This window comes from Macaca fascicularis, chromosome 6 (assembly GCF_037993035.2).
Source record: "Macaca fascicularis isolate 582-1 chromosome 6, T2T-MFA8v1.1".
NCBI classification, from domain to species: Eukaryota; Metazoa; Chordata; class Mammalia; order Primates; family Cercopithecidae; genus Macaca; species Macaca fascicularis.
In genome coordinates, this window is record NC_088380.1 from 180,724,162 (window position 1) to 180,741,950 (window position 17,789).

The 17,789-nt window shown below is 37.5% G+C and overlaps 1 protein-coding gene across 4 annotated transcripts in view; it reads left to right on the top strand.

Moving 5' to 3' along the window:
• CPEB4 (cytoplasmic polyadenylation element binding protein 4) overlaps positions 1-17,789 on the top strand; it is a 72,512-nt gene that overhangs the window by 14,907 nt on the left and 39,816 nt on the right. For all 4 annotated transcript variants that reach the window (XM_005558550.4, XM_005558552.4, XM_005558553.4 and 1 more), the window contains exon 2: positions 7,810-7,891. In XM_005558550.4, the coding sequence (XP_005558607.1) occupies positions 7,810-7,891 (82 nt within the window). The remainder of the gene's footprint in view (positions 1-7,809; positions 7,892-17,789) is intronic.

Sequence of the window (17,789 nt, forward strand, 5' to 3'; positions counted from 1 at the left end):
AATGAGTAATTAGCATGTCCTTTGTTTAGACTGTTTATCTTGGCTTATAGGGCATTTGACCAGTTGTGAGAGAGAGAAGACCTGTCAGTAGTAAATACCTGAAGGGCAGGTATTCCATGTCGCTGAATGAAAAATAAAAAGGCTATATTCTTAAGATATGGGGTATATGAATGCCAGCTACCCCATTATTGTGAAAATTCAAGCACCAAATTTGTATTTTGTTTGTTCTTAATGGTGAGCCACTCACCTCTTGATGCTTTTTCTCAAGGAATTTTGTTTTGGTGAAATTGAACTTTATTTTAATCTTTCCAAAGGTATGGACCTCAGAACTTGAAAGACAGAGCTGTTTCAGGTTTTGAGAGCAAAGCCCTTCTCTTCATAAGGAAATCTTAAAATAGTTCCTGTAGAATATTTAAACTGGACTACATCATAGCTGGCCAACTAGGATACAAGCTATAGAGCACACCCCTAAGGATCTAATGAAGTTAACCTGTTGAATGGATTTGCTCAACTCAGTGGTTCTCAAAGAGTAATCCCTGGTGTCATTTGGAAACTTGTCAGAAATGCGAAACCTTGAACCCGACCCATGCTGAATGAGACTGTGGGGATGGACCCAGTCATCTGTATTTTAACAAGACCTCCAGGTGATTCTGACGTACTCTCAAGTATGAGAAATGCTGGCTTAGATCAACCATCTGGATGTTAAAAAAAAAAAAAAAGGCCACAAATGATTATTTTGGTCTGTGGTATAATTACAATTTAGTTGTTTTTCCTGATAGGACAGACCAGCAGGTTCACGTGCTGCTTGTGGCAGCTTCTGGAATGTTATGAAAAGCGTTGTCATTAGCTATGTACTGATGTAGGTCTTCCCATTTTGCCCTGGCAGGCAGTATCATTCAGGTGTATACTAAAAACAAGGGTCCTCTCTGAAACGTTCATTTTGTTTTGTCAGAAGTTTATTTTTATCAACTTTGATTTTCATAGTGGTATCATAAGGCTTTTCCTTTAGAAATTGTCCTGTGAAGTAGGGATGACAGAAACTGAAACTAACCAGTTACTGACATTCAACTCAGTATATTAAATATAATAATTAAGACTACAAAATAAGATAAGGTTTAAGCATTGTGATAAAGTTTGCTTTGCTTAGCTTTGAAAATCATTGGTGATCTTATATTTTCCTTCATGATTACTAAGCTCACATGTTCTAGAGTCAGAAGGCCTGGGTGCACATTCTGCCTCCACTTACCTGACATTGATGGAATTATTTAATTACTCGAAGCTTCAGTTTCTTCATCTGTGAAGTGGGATAATAACTGAACATACCTAATTGTATCAGGGTTTTGTGAGCAATAAATGAGCTTATGAATGTAACCCATAATGTCAGCTGCTGATAGCAATCCTATTATTACTGTTACTACCACCAGTACTACTGTGGTTAATAGATAACCCAGAGATGCATTTATGATAGATTTCTAATTTGTGTGCCACTCTGTCATCTCAGTGGGGAGAAGGAAGATAAGGTTTCTCTTTCTCTTCTTATGGTTTTAGTACCTCTGATATATATCATTTGTATAGGTAAAATATAAAAGGTAACATTTGTATAAGTAAAATATAAGTAACATTTGAGTGCCTACTGTTTGCCAGGCACTAGCCAGCATGTTCATACCCTCAGAACCCTTAGAGTGCCTCCTTTATTCAAATGTATGTCTTAATTAGTGTGGTTCTTTGACTGCCATGATCATTACCCTACCCAAGGAAGGATCACTTGGTTTATAGTAAGACTTCGGTTTGAATCCTAACTATGCCACTAAACTATGCAGTAACGAATCTGTGTAGTAAATTGTGTAAGTTTTCTTTAGTCTCAGTTTTTATTATTAAAATAGGAATAATAGGCTGGGTGCAGTAGCTCATGCCTGTCGTGCCAGCTACTTGGGAGGCTGAGGCCAGAGGATCACTGGAGCCCAGGAGTTTTGATGCCGTGGTGAGCTGTGATTGTGCCACTGCACTCCAGCTTGGGCAACAGAGTGAGACCCTGTCTCAAAAAAAAAAAGGAATAATAATAATAATGTAACTTAGGAGGTTTGAGGATTAATTAAGACAGTATTAATAAAGTGCTTAGTAGATGCTCAATAAAAGGTGGATCTGCTTTTCTAATTTCTCCCTTTAGGGTGCCAGGAGAAACTGGCAGTGGGGTTGAAGCAAACTGAGTTGTCAGTATCTTTTGTTTTATAAGAGATTCTTTAATCATCTATCTGAAACCACACTTAACTTTCCCCAGCGAATTTTTTAAGTAGATTTTTTTTTTTTTTTGAGAGAAGCTTATTTTATGTTTTGTGTAGCGTAATTAAAATGCCATGATTGTCCTTTTTTTCTTTTTCTTTTTTTTTTGAGACAGAGTCTTGCTCTGTCACCAGGCTGGAGTGCAACGGTGTGATCTCAGCTCACTACAACCTCCGCCTCCCAGGTTCAAATGATTCTCCTGCCTCAGCTTCCCAAGTAGCTGGGATTACAGGTGCCTGCCACCAAGCCCAGCTAATTTTTGTATTTTTTCACCATGTTAGGCAGGCTGGTCTCGAACTCCAGACCTCATGATCTGCCCGCCTCGGCCTCCCAAAGTGCTGGGATTACAGGTGTGAGCCACCGCACCTGGCCATGATTGTCCTTTTAAGACTCTAAGTGATCATTTTCTTGCTAATTGATCACTGACCCTTGCGTTTTTGTGGACAAAAGTGATGGACTTTGATTAATAAATTCTCATCCTTATTTTTGGTTCCTGCCATAATTGTCATAATTTAAACTGTAAATCTTGAAAGAGCAAGATATGTTAGGATATCAAAAAGCTAGAATACAAATGTATTTTGGAATTAGGACAGGGACATTAGAGATCCAATCAAACCACTCCTTTTATGGACCAGGAAAGAGGTCTAAAGGACGAAAGTGCCCAAGCTCATATAATACGACAGGCAGAGTTGAAGCTTCCTAGTGTCTAATGCCCATTCCACTCATTTATGCTAATGTTCATGTTTTGGTCATTAGCTCAAGTTCAATCAAGAAGAGCATCACCTAACAAGGTTTCTATTTTACAGTTAGTTTAATCTTTGGAATCTTTGGGAAATGGAGCCTAGAAAATAGGTCAGTGGTTATATTTGATCCAATTAACAGTTTAAAAAGGCAAAATCGAAGAATGAAATATGGAAATCAAAGCGCTCTTACACTTTTGATTTGACTCTTTAATTGTTGCGTAGGAAAACCAGCATTGTTTGTACTGTTCTTATACTTTGGGTTTATTTATCTGTGTCCCCCTTACCTATTTCCTAATGGTACAGACACATTTTAGGATTTTTTAAATTAGATGTTAAAAATGGACAGAAAAGATCAGTGAGGGAGTAAATCAAGAATGACAACCTTAAAACCTGCTCTGAGAACAGAATGCTTACTTGACAAAATATGTGGCTTTTGCACTCTTTGAATTACCAAAGCGTCATAAACAAAATGTTTATAGTAGCTATACTTGCTAATAAGTTTGGGTCCTGGGGAAGAATACATATTAAACTAGATTTGGCAAGAATGAAGTACTTGTGCCGTTGGACCTTCTACCTTGTAGCAGTCTGTGGAGGCAGTTTCCTTCTGAGTCCCTGTGGAGTCTGAGAATCCTTCTCAAAACACCTTGCATCTAATAGTCAGTACCAATTGAACAAACTTTATGTATTTGTATTTACTTGTCGTCCCTGTATTGTAACAAATTATAGGAAAAAATTAGTATCATTACTAAAAGTTAGTGTAAAAAGGGTGAATAAATTTTTTTTTCATTTCATAAAACATTACTGAAAATTTAAAATTTAATTTAGGATTTTAGTTTTAATGTACTTTACCAGTTAGAGGTCAGCAAAAATCTTTGTTTCCCGCAATATGCTTGGGGTGCCCGTGGGGCAGGCTAGTGGGAGGAAGGTGTGGAATCGTTTACTAAATTCCATTCATAATACGACGTTTAAAAATCCCAGCACTTTGGGAGGCCGAGACGGGCGGATCACGAGGTCAGGAGATCGAGACCATCCTGGCTGACATGGTGAAACCCCGTCTCTACTTTAAAAATACAAAAAACTAGCCGGGCGAGGTGGCGGGCGCCTATAGTCCCAGCTACTGGGGAGGCTGAGGCAGGAGAATGGCGTGAACCCAGGAGGCGGAGCTTGCAGTGAGCTGAGATCCGGCCACTGCACTCCAGCCTGGGCGGCAGAGCGAGACTCTGTCTCAACAACAAAAAAAAAAAAAAAAAAAAAAAACCTGTAGGTTGCCAGGTGCAGTGGCTTACACCTGCAATCCCAGCACTTTGGCCAAGGTAGGCAGATCACGAGGTGAAGAGATCAAGACCATGCTGGCCAACATAGTGAAACCCCATCTCTACTAAAAAATATAGAAATTACCTGAACATGGTGGCACACACCTTTAGTCCCAGCTACTCAGGAGGCTGAGGCAGGAGTATCGCTTGAACCCGAGAGACGGAGGTTGCAGTGAGCGAGATCATGTCACTGCACTCCAGCCTGGCGACAGAGCGAGATTCTGTCTCAAAAAAAAAAAAAAAAAAAAAAAACCTATAGGTAAAAAAACAAAAACAAAAACTTACAGGTAAAATGGAGGCTTCTTGACTTACTGGAAATAGTTCTTATAAAGCAAACCAAACAAAAATAGTCTGTGTTATATTTTTTATCAATTGCTTCTTTTCAGTGCTCTTGTCATTCAGTGATTGACAAAATGCATGTTTCAGAAATTCATTAGGTTGCTTACTCTGTTAGTTGCATGAAAAACAACACTAAACTTAATTCCTCCCCTCCCCCAAAAGAAAACAGACAGCTCTTTAGAGGGAAAGGAGGAAATATAAAGACAAATCTTAAGGAAGTAGCAGAGAATAAAGATTTTAAATGTTTAGAAATTACATGAAGGAATACATCCATTCATTGATTTAGCAAACATTTGCGTGCTTTCTACCTGCCAAGACCTATGTGAGGCAGAGTGATACAGAAATACAGGACAGTGCTTCTTAACCTGTTTTACAGCATGACACACATAGAAAATGATAATTTTTAAACAGAGATCATCTGCCAGGAAGCTCCTGCCACCTCAGGATCTTTTGGGTAGTCTCGTGGGCTTAGGACATGACTGACTTGGCACACCATCACCCCGCTGTGGTAGGCACACTGGAAATATTTGATGTGAGACATAGTTCCTGTTCTTGGGAAGCTCACAGTCAGTGAACGGACACCAGGAATTAGTGCCTCCAAGACCGGTTTGTATTGGAGATGGAAATGGATGGTCCTTTTAAAGGTGTGGTTCATTGCTGAAAGAGAACATATCCAGCAACTACAGAATGAGATAGTGTAATTTTATATTAACTTCTAAACCTCAAATTATGCCTCAAGTCTACTTGGCTTCCGAAAGAATATGCAGGTTTTGATTTAATTTAGTGCTTGAGATGAGGAAGTGTAAACACAGAACAGCTTCTCTCTTTTGGGAATACTAACCCTTAGTCTGATCCTGGCCATGTGTACTCCTGCCTCTCATTAGATAGATCTTTTTCAGGAGATGAGGATAATGAGGAAAGAATCTGGTGGAAGAGGTGAGGCAAAGATGTTCTGGAGGGAGTCATACCAGTTTAGAGCAGTATAGGATGGTAAGGCACCTGTTCACTCTTCCCCATCCTCATCCTCACCCTACCCTTCCAACCCCTGGGGGAGAACTTGAAATACTGTCTCTTACCTGTAATATTGGATTCTACCTAAATATACTGTCCTTGGACTCCTCAAGTTGCAGTTGTATTATAAAACCACTCAGTGCACATTACTGAATATCTGCATGATGAGATGGGATCAGGAGGATTGGTCCCTATTTCAGGGAAGCAGAATAATCCTGTGGGTAAGATGTGTTATAAAAGCACAGAGGAGAAATGTTAGGTCCATCCAAAAAGAATAAAAATGCTCTCAAGTGGAGGACATCCTCTGTCAGCTTAGAGGTTCTAGAAGTTAGCTAGGAAAGTAGAAAAATGAAGGGGATACAATTAGGAGGTGATTTTTTTTAAAGAAAAGTCAAAGCTTTGAATTTAAATAGTAATGTAAAAGGAAACATAATTGAATAGAAGCTTTTAGAAATCTCCTTGCAGATTCCTTTGGGATCCCCTTTTTCTTTAATATTCTTGCAGCGGCCTTTGTGTGTTTATGTACAGTATCCTTAAGGTGGGTCAGAACATGTATTATTGCTTCGTCTCAGTTTAATTTTAAAATGTTTTCATCTCCTACTTCTAATTTATCAAGCTAAACCTTAATTTTAGTTGTCTCTAGTACTCTTCATCCTGAGGAATGTCAGAGCACTTGGGATGTTGTATATTTTAGGATTCCATTCCCACTCTCGAAATGCACTTGGTTAAGCCAGGGGTTTAGGTCAGCAATGTACCCCACACTCTTCCTTCCTTTTAATTTTAATGGCAACAAAATCAAGCCTAATTTTGCAAGTTGAGAGTAAATAAGAATTGAGATTTTGTTTTGTTTTGTTTTGCTTTCTCATCTAGGTTCTAACTCTTATTCTAACTCTGATCCTTTTATCCTTTATTTACCAAAAGTAATGACTGGGTTGTTTGGGGACCTAATAACATGTTGCATTGGGGGCAGGGAGGGACAGAACATGCTTCAGCAGTTCTCTATTGCTATTCTCATCCTTCTCCTTAGAGAAAGCCTCGTGACAGTAATGAGAGCAGCTTCTGTGCTTCATTATTCCAGATTTATTTTTATGTTGGGGGAAGGGAGAGTCTACCAAAAATTTTTTTTACGTGTTTTTTGGAAGGAAGGAGGTTTTTTTTCAACTTTCTATATACATTATTAGTTTTAAAAACAAATCTTCAGAGAAGGCAAATCATTAATAGTCAAGAACAACTTTGATAATACATAGAGATGGATAAATCAATATTTTTATTTTCATAAAATAAGTATATAATTTATCTTGGCTGGATCCAGTGGCTCATGCCTGTAATCCTAGCACTTTGGGAGGCTGAGGCAGGTGGATCCCTTGAGGTCAGGAGTTCAAGACCAGCCTGGACAACATGATGAAACTCCATTTCTACTAAAAATACAAAAAATTAGCTGGGCATGATGGCGGGTGCTGGTAATCCCAGCTGCTCTGGAGGCTGAGGCACAAGAATCACTTGAACCTGGGAGGCAGAGGTTGTAGTGAGCTGAGATTACACCACAATACTCCAGCCCAGAACAGCGTGAAACTCTGTCTCAAAAAAAAAAAAAAAAAAAAAAAGATTTCTCTCATTTGTGTTTGTATACTTTACCATTTAGTAGTCTTACAATCATTTGATGACTGTTTTTAAACCTTGCCTTATAAGAAAATATAGCTATTTTGAACGGCACATATAGGTACCAGTCTAGCAGATAACTAATGGGACGAGTTTGGAAAGCTTTGCCATGTTTTTGCAATCTTAAGTGATGGGAAAGAATAATGATTTTTTTTTCTTTTTACATTTATGTAGTGTTCTTAACTAATACAGAAAATAGTTTTAATGGTTTTGGCTTTCTGAATAGACGTGATGCTTTTGTTGAAATTATTATTAGAAATCAAATCACTCTTTGCTGAGCCCTGTGCATGCACTTTTGTGGTTTTTGATGTTTGGTGTTAATAATAACATTTAGTAATAATGTGCCTTATATAGAGAGTAAAATTGCTACTTTGTGATCTGTGTCCCATCTAATGAAACTTACTGTCCTGTTTTATATTTAAATGCTATTTTAAAAAGTGGTTTGTGGCTGTTTGTGTCTACAGGATCGCCCCAGGACATTCGACATGCACTCACTGGAGAGTTCACTCATTGACATAATGAGAGCTGAAAATGATACCATTAAAGGTAAGTTTAGAAATATACCCAATTGATTTTAGACAATAGCTTTAAATGTGTATTAACTATTTAATCTGATACACAGTATGGCAAATATTATGGAGTCACTTTGTATGCAGTAAGTTCTATCAATTTTACACATATACCTCTTTTTGTTAAAATATCCAACATATTTGATGAACCTCTACAGTGGAGCCATCGTGATACCAGTTAAGAGTACTACGTTCATACTAATTGCCAAGAATGGGCAATTAGCTCAAAGATACCAACCACATCCCTTATTATTATTATTTTTTTAATATCTCAGGCAATAACTTCTCAGTGCCTCAATTGTTTATGTCTACCTACTTATGACAGTGATTATATCCCAGGAAGAGTTCACATGTTGGTAGAATTTTTGCCTAGTTTCATATTTTAAAAAATAACCAATAGTTTCAAAGTTAAAATGAAGTTTCGTAGTTCTCAGAATTTTTTTCTATGTATTATGTTAAAAAAAAGTACTATTTCTACATGGATTCTGGTCTCATGTTACTGACAAGTTGTGTTACCTTGAATAAGACATTCTGTTTGACTAGGCCTCAATTTCTTCATCTTTGTAAAGACATAGAGTTACCTCGGGTACTTTAAAAATAAAATGTAGATGTCTGGACCCCATTCCATACATGGGGTGCGGGCTTAGCATGGTATTTTTTTAATATCTTAGGTGATGCTAACGTCTAGCCAGGAATGAAAATTACAAGACTAGATATTTCCTAAGGGCCTTTCCTCTGACGTTGGGAAAAGTATCTCACAAAACATTTTTCTGGATAAAAATATCAGTTTATTAGAAAGCAGGTGTTTTTTTTTTGTTTTGTTTTTTTTAGAAACTGAGAATGTTTGGTTTATTTGGTCATCCCACTTAAGTTGTTGGCTGATTCATTCATTCAGTGATTCAATGTTTATGACACTGCTTTGTGCCAGACATAGAACTTTGCACTGAGGTCAAAGGTGACAAGGCAGCCTGTTGTTTCAACTGGTGACCCGCTTAGCCTAGTTTCCCTTTGAGTTTGGCTTATCATGTTACTGATGCAGAAAAACATTTTATGTATTTTTCAGTAGACCAATGGTGACAATTTTTTTTAATGAGGAAAGCTTTTAGGTGTCTGGAGAGAGGGAAAATAAAATAATGTGTAAAAAGTAGGCATCCATCTGATGTGATACCTTTGAAATAAGAATTATTTGGAAGGTCTTTACTGAATTTCTCATGGAATTCTGGTGGATGACTCTAGTGCAGATGCATGCTAAATAGCTGTGGAGAGATGATCTCTCACTCAGAATTGGCTTTATTTTTGCTACTTTTTAGCACTCTGACTTTGGCTAGTCTTCAGCCTCTTGGACCCTTTGTTTTCTCTTCAGAAAAACGGAGAGTCTAAGGTGCTATTTCTAGCACCAGAAAAATTGTACACTCTTAAAAAATAGCTAAAGGAAAAATATGAATAAGGTCTGTGGGTTGTACCAATGTCAATTTCCTGGTTTTGTATTATAGTTATGTAAAATGTTACCTTTTGAGAACACTGGATAAAGGGTACATGAGGCTTTCTCTGTACTACTTTTCCAACTTGCTGTGAATCTATAGCACTTTGGGAGGGAAAGGAGGGAGAATCACTTGAGCCCAGGAGTTCGAGACCAGCCTGGGCAACATGACAGGACCCTGTCTCTATATAATAAAGTAATTTGAAAAAGGAGAAAACATGGTGAGACCCTGTCTTTATATAATAAAGTAATTTTTTTTTTTTTTAAAGTTAAGGTCTGGTGTGGTCGCTCACACTTGTAATCCCAGCACTTTGGGAGGCCAAGGTGGAGGGTGGCTGGAGCCCAGGAGTTCAAGACCAGCCTGGGCAAGATGGTGAGACCTGGTCGCTACAAACATTAAAAAAATAAAAATAAAAAATTAGCCAGTTGTGGCAACCCACATCTATGTTCCCAGTTACATGGGATGCTGAGGCAGGAGGATCACTTGGGCCGGGAAGGTTGAGGCTGCAGTGAGCTGTGTTCCTGCTCTTCAAGACCCTGTCTCAAAAAAAAAAAAAAAAAATATGGAAAAAGTGGTTAAAGAACATTTGTATATTCTTAATGTGTTGAATTCTTTCAGCAAATTTTAAAAGAGCTTCCCATACACTAGGTACTACAGATAATAAGTAATTAGAAATCATTTTCTAAGTGCCTATGTTTTTTATCACAGAAAACATAGGCTACAAACAGCAGTGGATAGAAACAACTTGTTATGTGACATTTTAAGAAGCAAGCCTCTAACTAATACTTAGGTTAGATAAAAGAGTTGGCACACATTATTATTATTATTATTTTATTTTATTTTATTTTTTGAGACAGAGTCTTGGTCTGTTGTGCAGTGGCGCGATGTCAGCTCACTGCAACCTCTGCCTCCTGGGTTTAAGCAATTCTCCTGTCTCAGCCTCCTGAGTAGCTGGGACTACAGGCGCCTGCCACCACGCCTGGCTAATTTTTGTATTTTTAGTAGAGATAGAGTTTCACCTTGTTGGTTGGGCTGGTCTTGAACTCCTAACTTCAGGTGATCCACCCGCCTTGGCCTCTCAAAGTGCTGGGATTACAGGTGTGAGCCACTGTGCCCGGCCAGCACACGGTATTCTGATACGATTGACAATAGAATTTCCTTGGCCATCAGTTTTAGCCAGGACATCTCTATCAGATTTTTTTCTTCTAGTTTGCTCAACGGGTAATTGTTTAAAGTTCTGCCTTTATTCTATATTCTCTTTTTAAGTTCTCCTTACCAATTTTTACTAAGTTAAGTTTCTTTAAGCTGATATTATAGGGATAATCAAAAGTTAGGTCTGATGACAGAATAAATTAAGTCTGATTGATCTAATCTGGGAACATACAGATTTTGTAAAATAGTGATTTATAGACTGCAGCATGATGGAATAGAAAGACAGTGGGTTTTGGAATCAGATCTGGTTAAACTGCCACTCTGTCACTACAGTCTCTGGTGGCTGTGAGGATGACATGATATGATGCAGCTACAGATTTCAGCATATTGCCTAGTTCATAGAAGACACTAAAGAAATTACATGTATTATTACTAAACATCTAAGTCCGCTTTCATGCTCATCAAAAAAGCCAGCTTCAGTTTAAGTTTAGGTGCCAGTCTGACTTGAGTATATTACAGGAACCTTGTGTGTTTTTTCCTACAAAGAGCAGTGAAGAATTCACAGATGAGTGCATGGATCTAAAATGCCAGATTATAGTTATGCTTGTTTTCTTTTTCAAACAAGATCACGACCTTTGTATCACCATAGCCTATCACTGCCAAGACATTGTTTTTGCTCAGGGCAGCATTTCATTTCTTGTCGAACTACCTTCTGATTTAGATAGCTATTTTAGGAATACTATGCTTGATTTTAACAGTGGTTCATTCTATTGTGAAATTTTGTTTAAAGGTAATAAAAATAAAATTTGAATAACAAAATTATCATTTTGAAATAGGTGTCTAACACCTACCAATTCATTTTGAAAATAAATAAAATACTTTTCCAGTGGTCTGCTTCCTTAGAAACAGAAAATAGAAAATTGACATTAGCCAGGTGTGGTAGCGTATACCTGTAACCCTAGCACTTTGGGAGGCTGAGGTAGGTGGATCACCTGAGATTAGGAGTTCGAGACCAGCCTGGCCAATATGGCAAAACCCCATCTCTACTAAAAATAGAAAAATTATCCGGGTGTAGTGGTGTGCACTTGTAGTCCCAGCTACTCCAGAGGCTGAGGCAGGAGAATTGCTTGAATCTGGCAGGCAGAGGTTGCAATGAGTCGAGATCGGGCCACTGCACTCCAACCTGGGTGACAGAAGAGAGACTCTGTCACCGCCCCCCCAAAAGAAAAGAAAAGAAAATTCGTATTAATTCTGAGATTAGTAAAGAACAATATACCTCTCAGAAAAAAAAAAAAAAAGATTTGATTGTTTTAAAGACTTCACAATTCAAAGACAACTTTAATAATCTTAAAAATAATTTCATAAATTATGAATGACCTCATTTGTTTTTCTCTTTCATTTCTAGTTCCTCGTAGGTATGCAGTTTGTGTGTGTATGTTTAAATAATAATGCCTAAAATTGCTACGGGAACTACAAGTTGAATCTATTGGTGTGGCTATTATTAACTTAAATTTTCAAAAGAGCTAGAAAATTTAATTTGTATTTTTCATTTGGGAACAAAAAATCTCCCTTGCTGTAATGGAGTTAAAAAATTTTATTTTTACTATCAACAAAATGCTTAACAGGCCTAGGAACCTTCAAGTACAGCTTTTGAATTTCTTTATGAATGTGTTATTGATTCCAACTGCTTTGTTGGAAAACTTACGTTTTTTTAAACAAATGTTCAAAGGAGTACCTAGCTTTCATAATTCAATTAGGTTTTCTTATAATTTATTTTTAATTGCTTTTCTAAGAATTTTGAGGCTACTACGATTTTTTCTATGTACAGGGATTTAGCTCTTTGTGCTGGGGGAAACGGTTCTCCTCATTCCTTATCTCCCTGTCCTTTCTCTGGTCAGCTGGCAAGTCTGGATGTTATTTTTATCCACGAAATTGTGTATTGCCTTCTCCATAACCAACACCAGTGACAATTCTCTTCCCTAGAGACCGAATTCATTTTCTTTACTGCACACCCAGTCTCATAAGCCTAGAGCCTGAGCTACAGGCTGATTTTGAATTTTGATCCCCCAGGTGGCAGCTTGTGCATTGCTACAATATTATTAGGCTTATCAAGTTTTTTCTTCACCTGGACAGCAAAACTTTTTACTACTGTAGATGCCTAGATGATTATTTGGGGAATATTGTATCTTATTGTTATTCATGTTTTTTCTCGCTTGTGAAATTGGTACTTGTTACTTAGAAATGGAGCAGCATGAAACAGATTAAAACCACATGCGAGTACATCTGTTTTCAGCCTTCTGAAGCACAGGTTGGATATAGTGAAATAAAGATTCATGAGGCAGTGTTACATTCAGTGTATAGAGAGAACTCTGAAAATTAGGGAGCCTTTTTTCTTTTCTGTGTGTGAAGGGAATAAAGAGACAAAAATAGTGCTTAAAAATTATCAGATGTCACACAGAATATAACAATCCACAGTTTCATGATAGTGGTTGAGTATTTTATATCCAATATATGAAAACAACATAATATTCAATTTGCTTCATTTCACTAGAAAGCCAAAATGAGACAGCAAAATTATTGAGAGAACAAAGGCAATCTACAGACTGTCAAAACATTATAGTTGTTCTTCAGATATTAAATTATGACTCAGATATCATATTATTCCTTTGAATAGTGTGAAAATGGAGTCTTTTTCTCTTCATATTGTTGTAGAATGTATCTTGCTTTCCGTTTTTGAAAGGGAAGGCTCAACATATCCACTGCAATTCCTCTGAGTTTCAGACATTTCAAGTACTTCATTTGAATGTAAGCAATAATGATTGCATTCAGAAATGCAAGTTGTTTAAAGTGCCAGTCTTTTACATATCCCCATGGTGCCCAGGAAGCCTATTGCATATGTAGAGTAAGTAGTGGAAGCATGTTATACATCACTGCCTCATGTGTTTCATGCATTGCTTTAAGAGCTGTGGATCTGCTCCAGAAATGCTATGTATTTAATTCCTGACTGCCAAAGGTGGTGTGACCTTGCATTTTAAAACACTTTCATATTTTTCTTGCTTTATCTACATGTTAAATTTAGAGACCCTTCGCTGACTATTTTTCATTGCTGTAAATTTGTTTGAAACAAATGCTTAAATGAGTGGGCAAGTGATGATTCCATCTGTGCTTTTCTTTGTTGCTAAGCAAAAGAATTTATAATAGCCTTTCTAGAAGAAGATCATGAAACTCAAGTTGAAAGTTTAGTACACAAAGCTTGTTTCATCAGTTTTATAAAAGTTTTTTTTTTATATCATTGTAAGAGAGTGGCTGTTGGGATTATTTAAATTCTGTATCTTTACAGTTGGGGTAGAATTAATTTAGTGCTACTTAAAAATATGTAATAAATAATAGGAAACCTTAACTTTTCTTTTGATACACCATTTTACTAATATTCCTATATTCCAAATTGCAGTCACTTAGTTGACTTAGAGAACACATGTTGTACCCTGGTACAGAGACATTAGAACAAGTATTTTATACAGATACTGACTTGATGCAGGCTGAAATAGCTCTAGAAACCTGCTATGAGAGTTGCTAAATGTTGTCACTTATTTATTTCATAGGTTATAAATTTGAAGTAATTTGGGAATAAGTACAATTTTTTCAAAACAAAAGGAAGTCCTACTAAAATAGGTTCTGTTGCTTTAATATTAGAATGATTTATTTCAGGTAGGAATGGTGGGGAGGGTCTATAATTTCTTACAGTATTTAACCTTTTTCTATTTAAATTGGTTTGCCTATGGCAAAATAAGAACAGATTACTGGTACCCTAACCTCCAACTTTTTTAAAGGATTAGATGGACATTTTCCTTTAAGGGACATTTAATGGGGCATGATTCAAAGTACCATAAGGAAGAAATGGATAGGCCAGGCATGGTGGCTTACACCTGTAATCCCAGGGCTTTGGGAGGCCAAAGCAGGTGGATCACCTGAGGTCAGGAGTTCAAGACCAGCCTGGCCAACGTGGTGAAGCCCGTCTCTACTAAAAATGTAAAAATTAGCTGGGCGCAGTGGCGGGCGCCTGTAATCCCAGCTACTTGGGAGGCTGAGGCAGGAGAACCGCTTGAACCTGGCAGGCGAAGGTTGCAGTGAGCCAAGATCAAGCCATTGCACTCCAGCCTGGGCGACAAGAATGAAACTCCATCTCAAAGAAATGAAGAAATGGATAATGCAAACCGGTTAATTTTACTTGGATTTATAATCAAATTTCTCCTTCCAAGTAAATTATTAGTATGTGGTACCAAATGTGTCTGGCGAATCGAGGGATCTTTAAATATCATTAAGTCTTTAGGATTCAGAGTTGGCTGGCAGCTGCCTGCGTGTCTGGCTGAAGCTTTCCTGAACCTGGCTGGCTCTTTCTCGCTCGGTTTGGATGATACCAAGTAATTCAAAGTAGCGTAACAGGGGAGTGACTTAAGTCTCCTAAGAATTAAAAAGTTGCCTTACTTCTCAAAGCCTCATAGTAATGTAGGACGTTAAATAGCAAAGAGTATAATTTACACTGGGCTACAATTAATTGCGTGTGTGGCTATATAGGAATGAAGTGTGTTTCCTCTCCTCCTGTACTCTCCCTCTCTTGACTGTGGAAATGGAACATCCTAAACAGTCTTTCTCTTGCCTTGGCTTAGCTGTGCTATAGGATGGGACCTGGGCTTCTGTGTTGAGGTAACTTCTATTGTGAGGAAGAAGAGGGCGAAGTTGTGTGGCATGATTTTTTTGTATGAAAAGTGAAGGGTCTATTCTTAATTTTGAACAACTGCCTGCTTTCTGTTTTACTTTTGATCCGGATTTGTTGGATTCCTCACTGTACTGTGTAGGTTGAGCTTACAAAGATGTGGATTTTGAGCAGTGTGATTACCCCCTTTCGGATTTGGGGTTGCTGTTGTTTTTGTCTTTTGGGTTTTTATAAGCGGGGGAGGGGAAGGGGAAATGCCTAGGAAAGAAAATCATGTGATGTATGTGAATGCCGACGTGGTCATAGGATCGGACTGAAGTCTTCCTCGCTCTAGCCTCTGAATGGAAATCAACTCGGTTCAAACTAAATGCATCTTGTGTGTGGGCCAGATCCTCATCTGCCCCGTTTACTTACATAACACATACTAGTCCATCGAAAATAGTGATCCTCTGCCCTCTACCTGCTACACGTTTGTGACTGAATATTTAACCCTTGTTTTTATTTGGTCTGAAAATCAAATAAGCAGTTGCCACAAAGGGGGAGTTTGTCTTATGTCATTCATGATGTGGGTCCGTAATTACTTAAGCAGCCCCTTTATCTTAATCCTGAACATTGAACATAAGGAATCCTATCTTGAGGCCATGACAATTGGTTATCGTTTTATTCTTTGTTACCTGAGTGAGAGGTGAGGGTAACGGTGGGTGGGTGGGGGAAGTATTATAGTAAACTTTTTATGTTATTAGAAGGTTAAACACACATTTAAAAGATTTTTTAACCCATTAACATTATTTTTTCTTTTCAGTTGTAGTAAAGCTCTCTTATTCTATGGTTATTATGACTTAATATTGTTTGACATCCATTCAGGGCAGGGATTTAACTACGTGTGGTAGTTAAAAACTTAGAGATAAATCAGAAAACAAGCAACAATCAGGTAACAAATTAACAAGTACTTTTCTTTAATGTTTTACTTTGTCATGTTAAGTTTTGTGTACAATTTAAGCTTATGTTTTGCCCATCTGGACAGGCAAAAATAGTAATCACTCAGAAATGAAATCAGAATGACAATTAAGTAGTAAGATTATCAGACTTTGTCCACAGTTTGTCAATGATAAATATTAGGGACCTTCCTACTGTAAAAAAGAGAAGGGGGCCCACAACATTTATGGTGATCCATGCCATTCATGTGCCACATCTCAATTAATAGAGTGTATTGTGCACCTTTAATAATGTCACTTTGTTTTTCTATGTTTTCCTTCTATAGTAAAATTCTGTAGAGGTGACTCTTGCTGTCTCATTTCCTGACAGCTACAAAAACAGCCCAAATATCTGCTTAATAAAAAAGCCCTTCGTTTTCTATGAAGGTCTTAAGGCTTTCCTTGATCCTGTTATATAATCCATGACTATGTTATTTGCTGACTTTGGGGGAGGGGAAGAAATGCTGCCTGATTCATAGTTGTCATAAAAATATCCAAGATTCTCTGCATTTAGTTTAGCAACAGGAAGGAGGGAACAGTTCACAATTGTGCCACAGAATTATTACTTCCCAAAACTCCTGCATGGACTTTCTACCTGAATATTGTATGCAGTTGATTCATTTATCAGCTGTATGTGCCTGAATTGTGAATTTCTTGTTTTCCCCCTCACATTCCCATTATCCTCACTACCAAAACTAAAAAGGGGGGGAGAGAAAACTCTGAAATTGTTCTTGCTAGCCCTGTACAATTAGTCATACAATTTGTAAAAGGAATACTTTTTAAGAAGGTTTAAACTAGTTACTACTTTTTGAATCAGACATTGAGATGGTCAGACTGCCTCTGGGCTTCATTATTTTGTCTAACTCACTGATTCTAAATTCAGTCCTACACCAGTGCACTCAGTTCTAAAAGCAAGGCTTTGTTTTATTCTGGGTATTACCTGGTAACCAGTCAATTAAGAACATTAGTGGAACTCTGAAGGGAAAGCAGTTCCATAATCTCTTTGGAATCCAGTTGGGCTGATGCCAGTTGCTGTATATTGGAAAAGAGAAGGAGGAATCAACCAATTAGGGTTCCCTTTTAGTGCCCTGAGAAACCAACGATAAAGAGCAAGTCTTAATTCTGAAGAGCAGCCGTGATTAATTGAAATATAAATAACTTTTTAAAAACCTAACTTCTGCCGGCTATAATATTCCAAATAATAAATGTCTGGCATGGTTGACTAAATAGAGGTATTTAAACCAGCTGCCTGATTTATTTATTGTAAGGATCCGAAGTTGTTAGCATATAACAGACTTTTCCAAATGTTACGAAATAAAAGGAGAAGTGTTTAGGGTTGTATTCAAACCTGGTTTGGCCACTAGTAGTGCCTTAGGTTGCTCACTTCTCTCTAGACCTCAATTTCCTCACCTGTAAACGGAGGGGTTGAACTTAATGATCTTTACATTACCATCAGCAATTCAGTCTTACATTACAAAACTGAAGGTACAGTTTTACATTTTAAAACTGAAGGTTTTTATGGTGTAATGACTGAAAGTAGCCCATGAATATCAT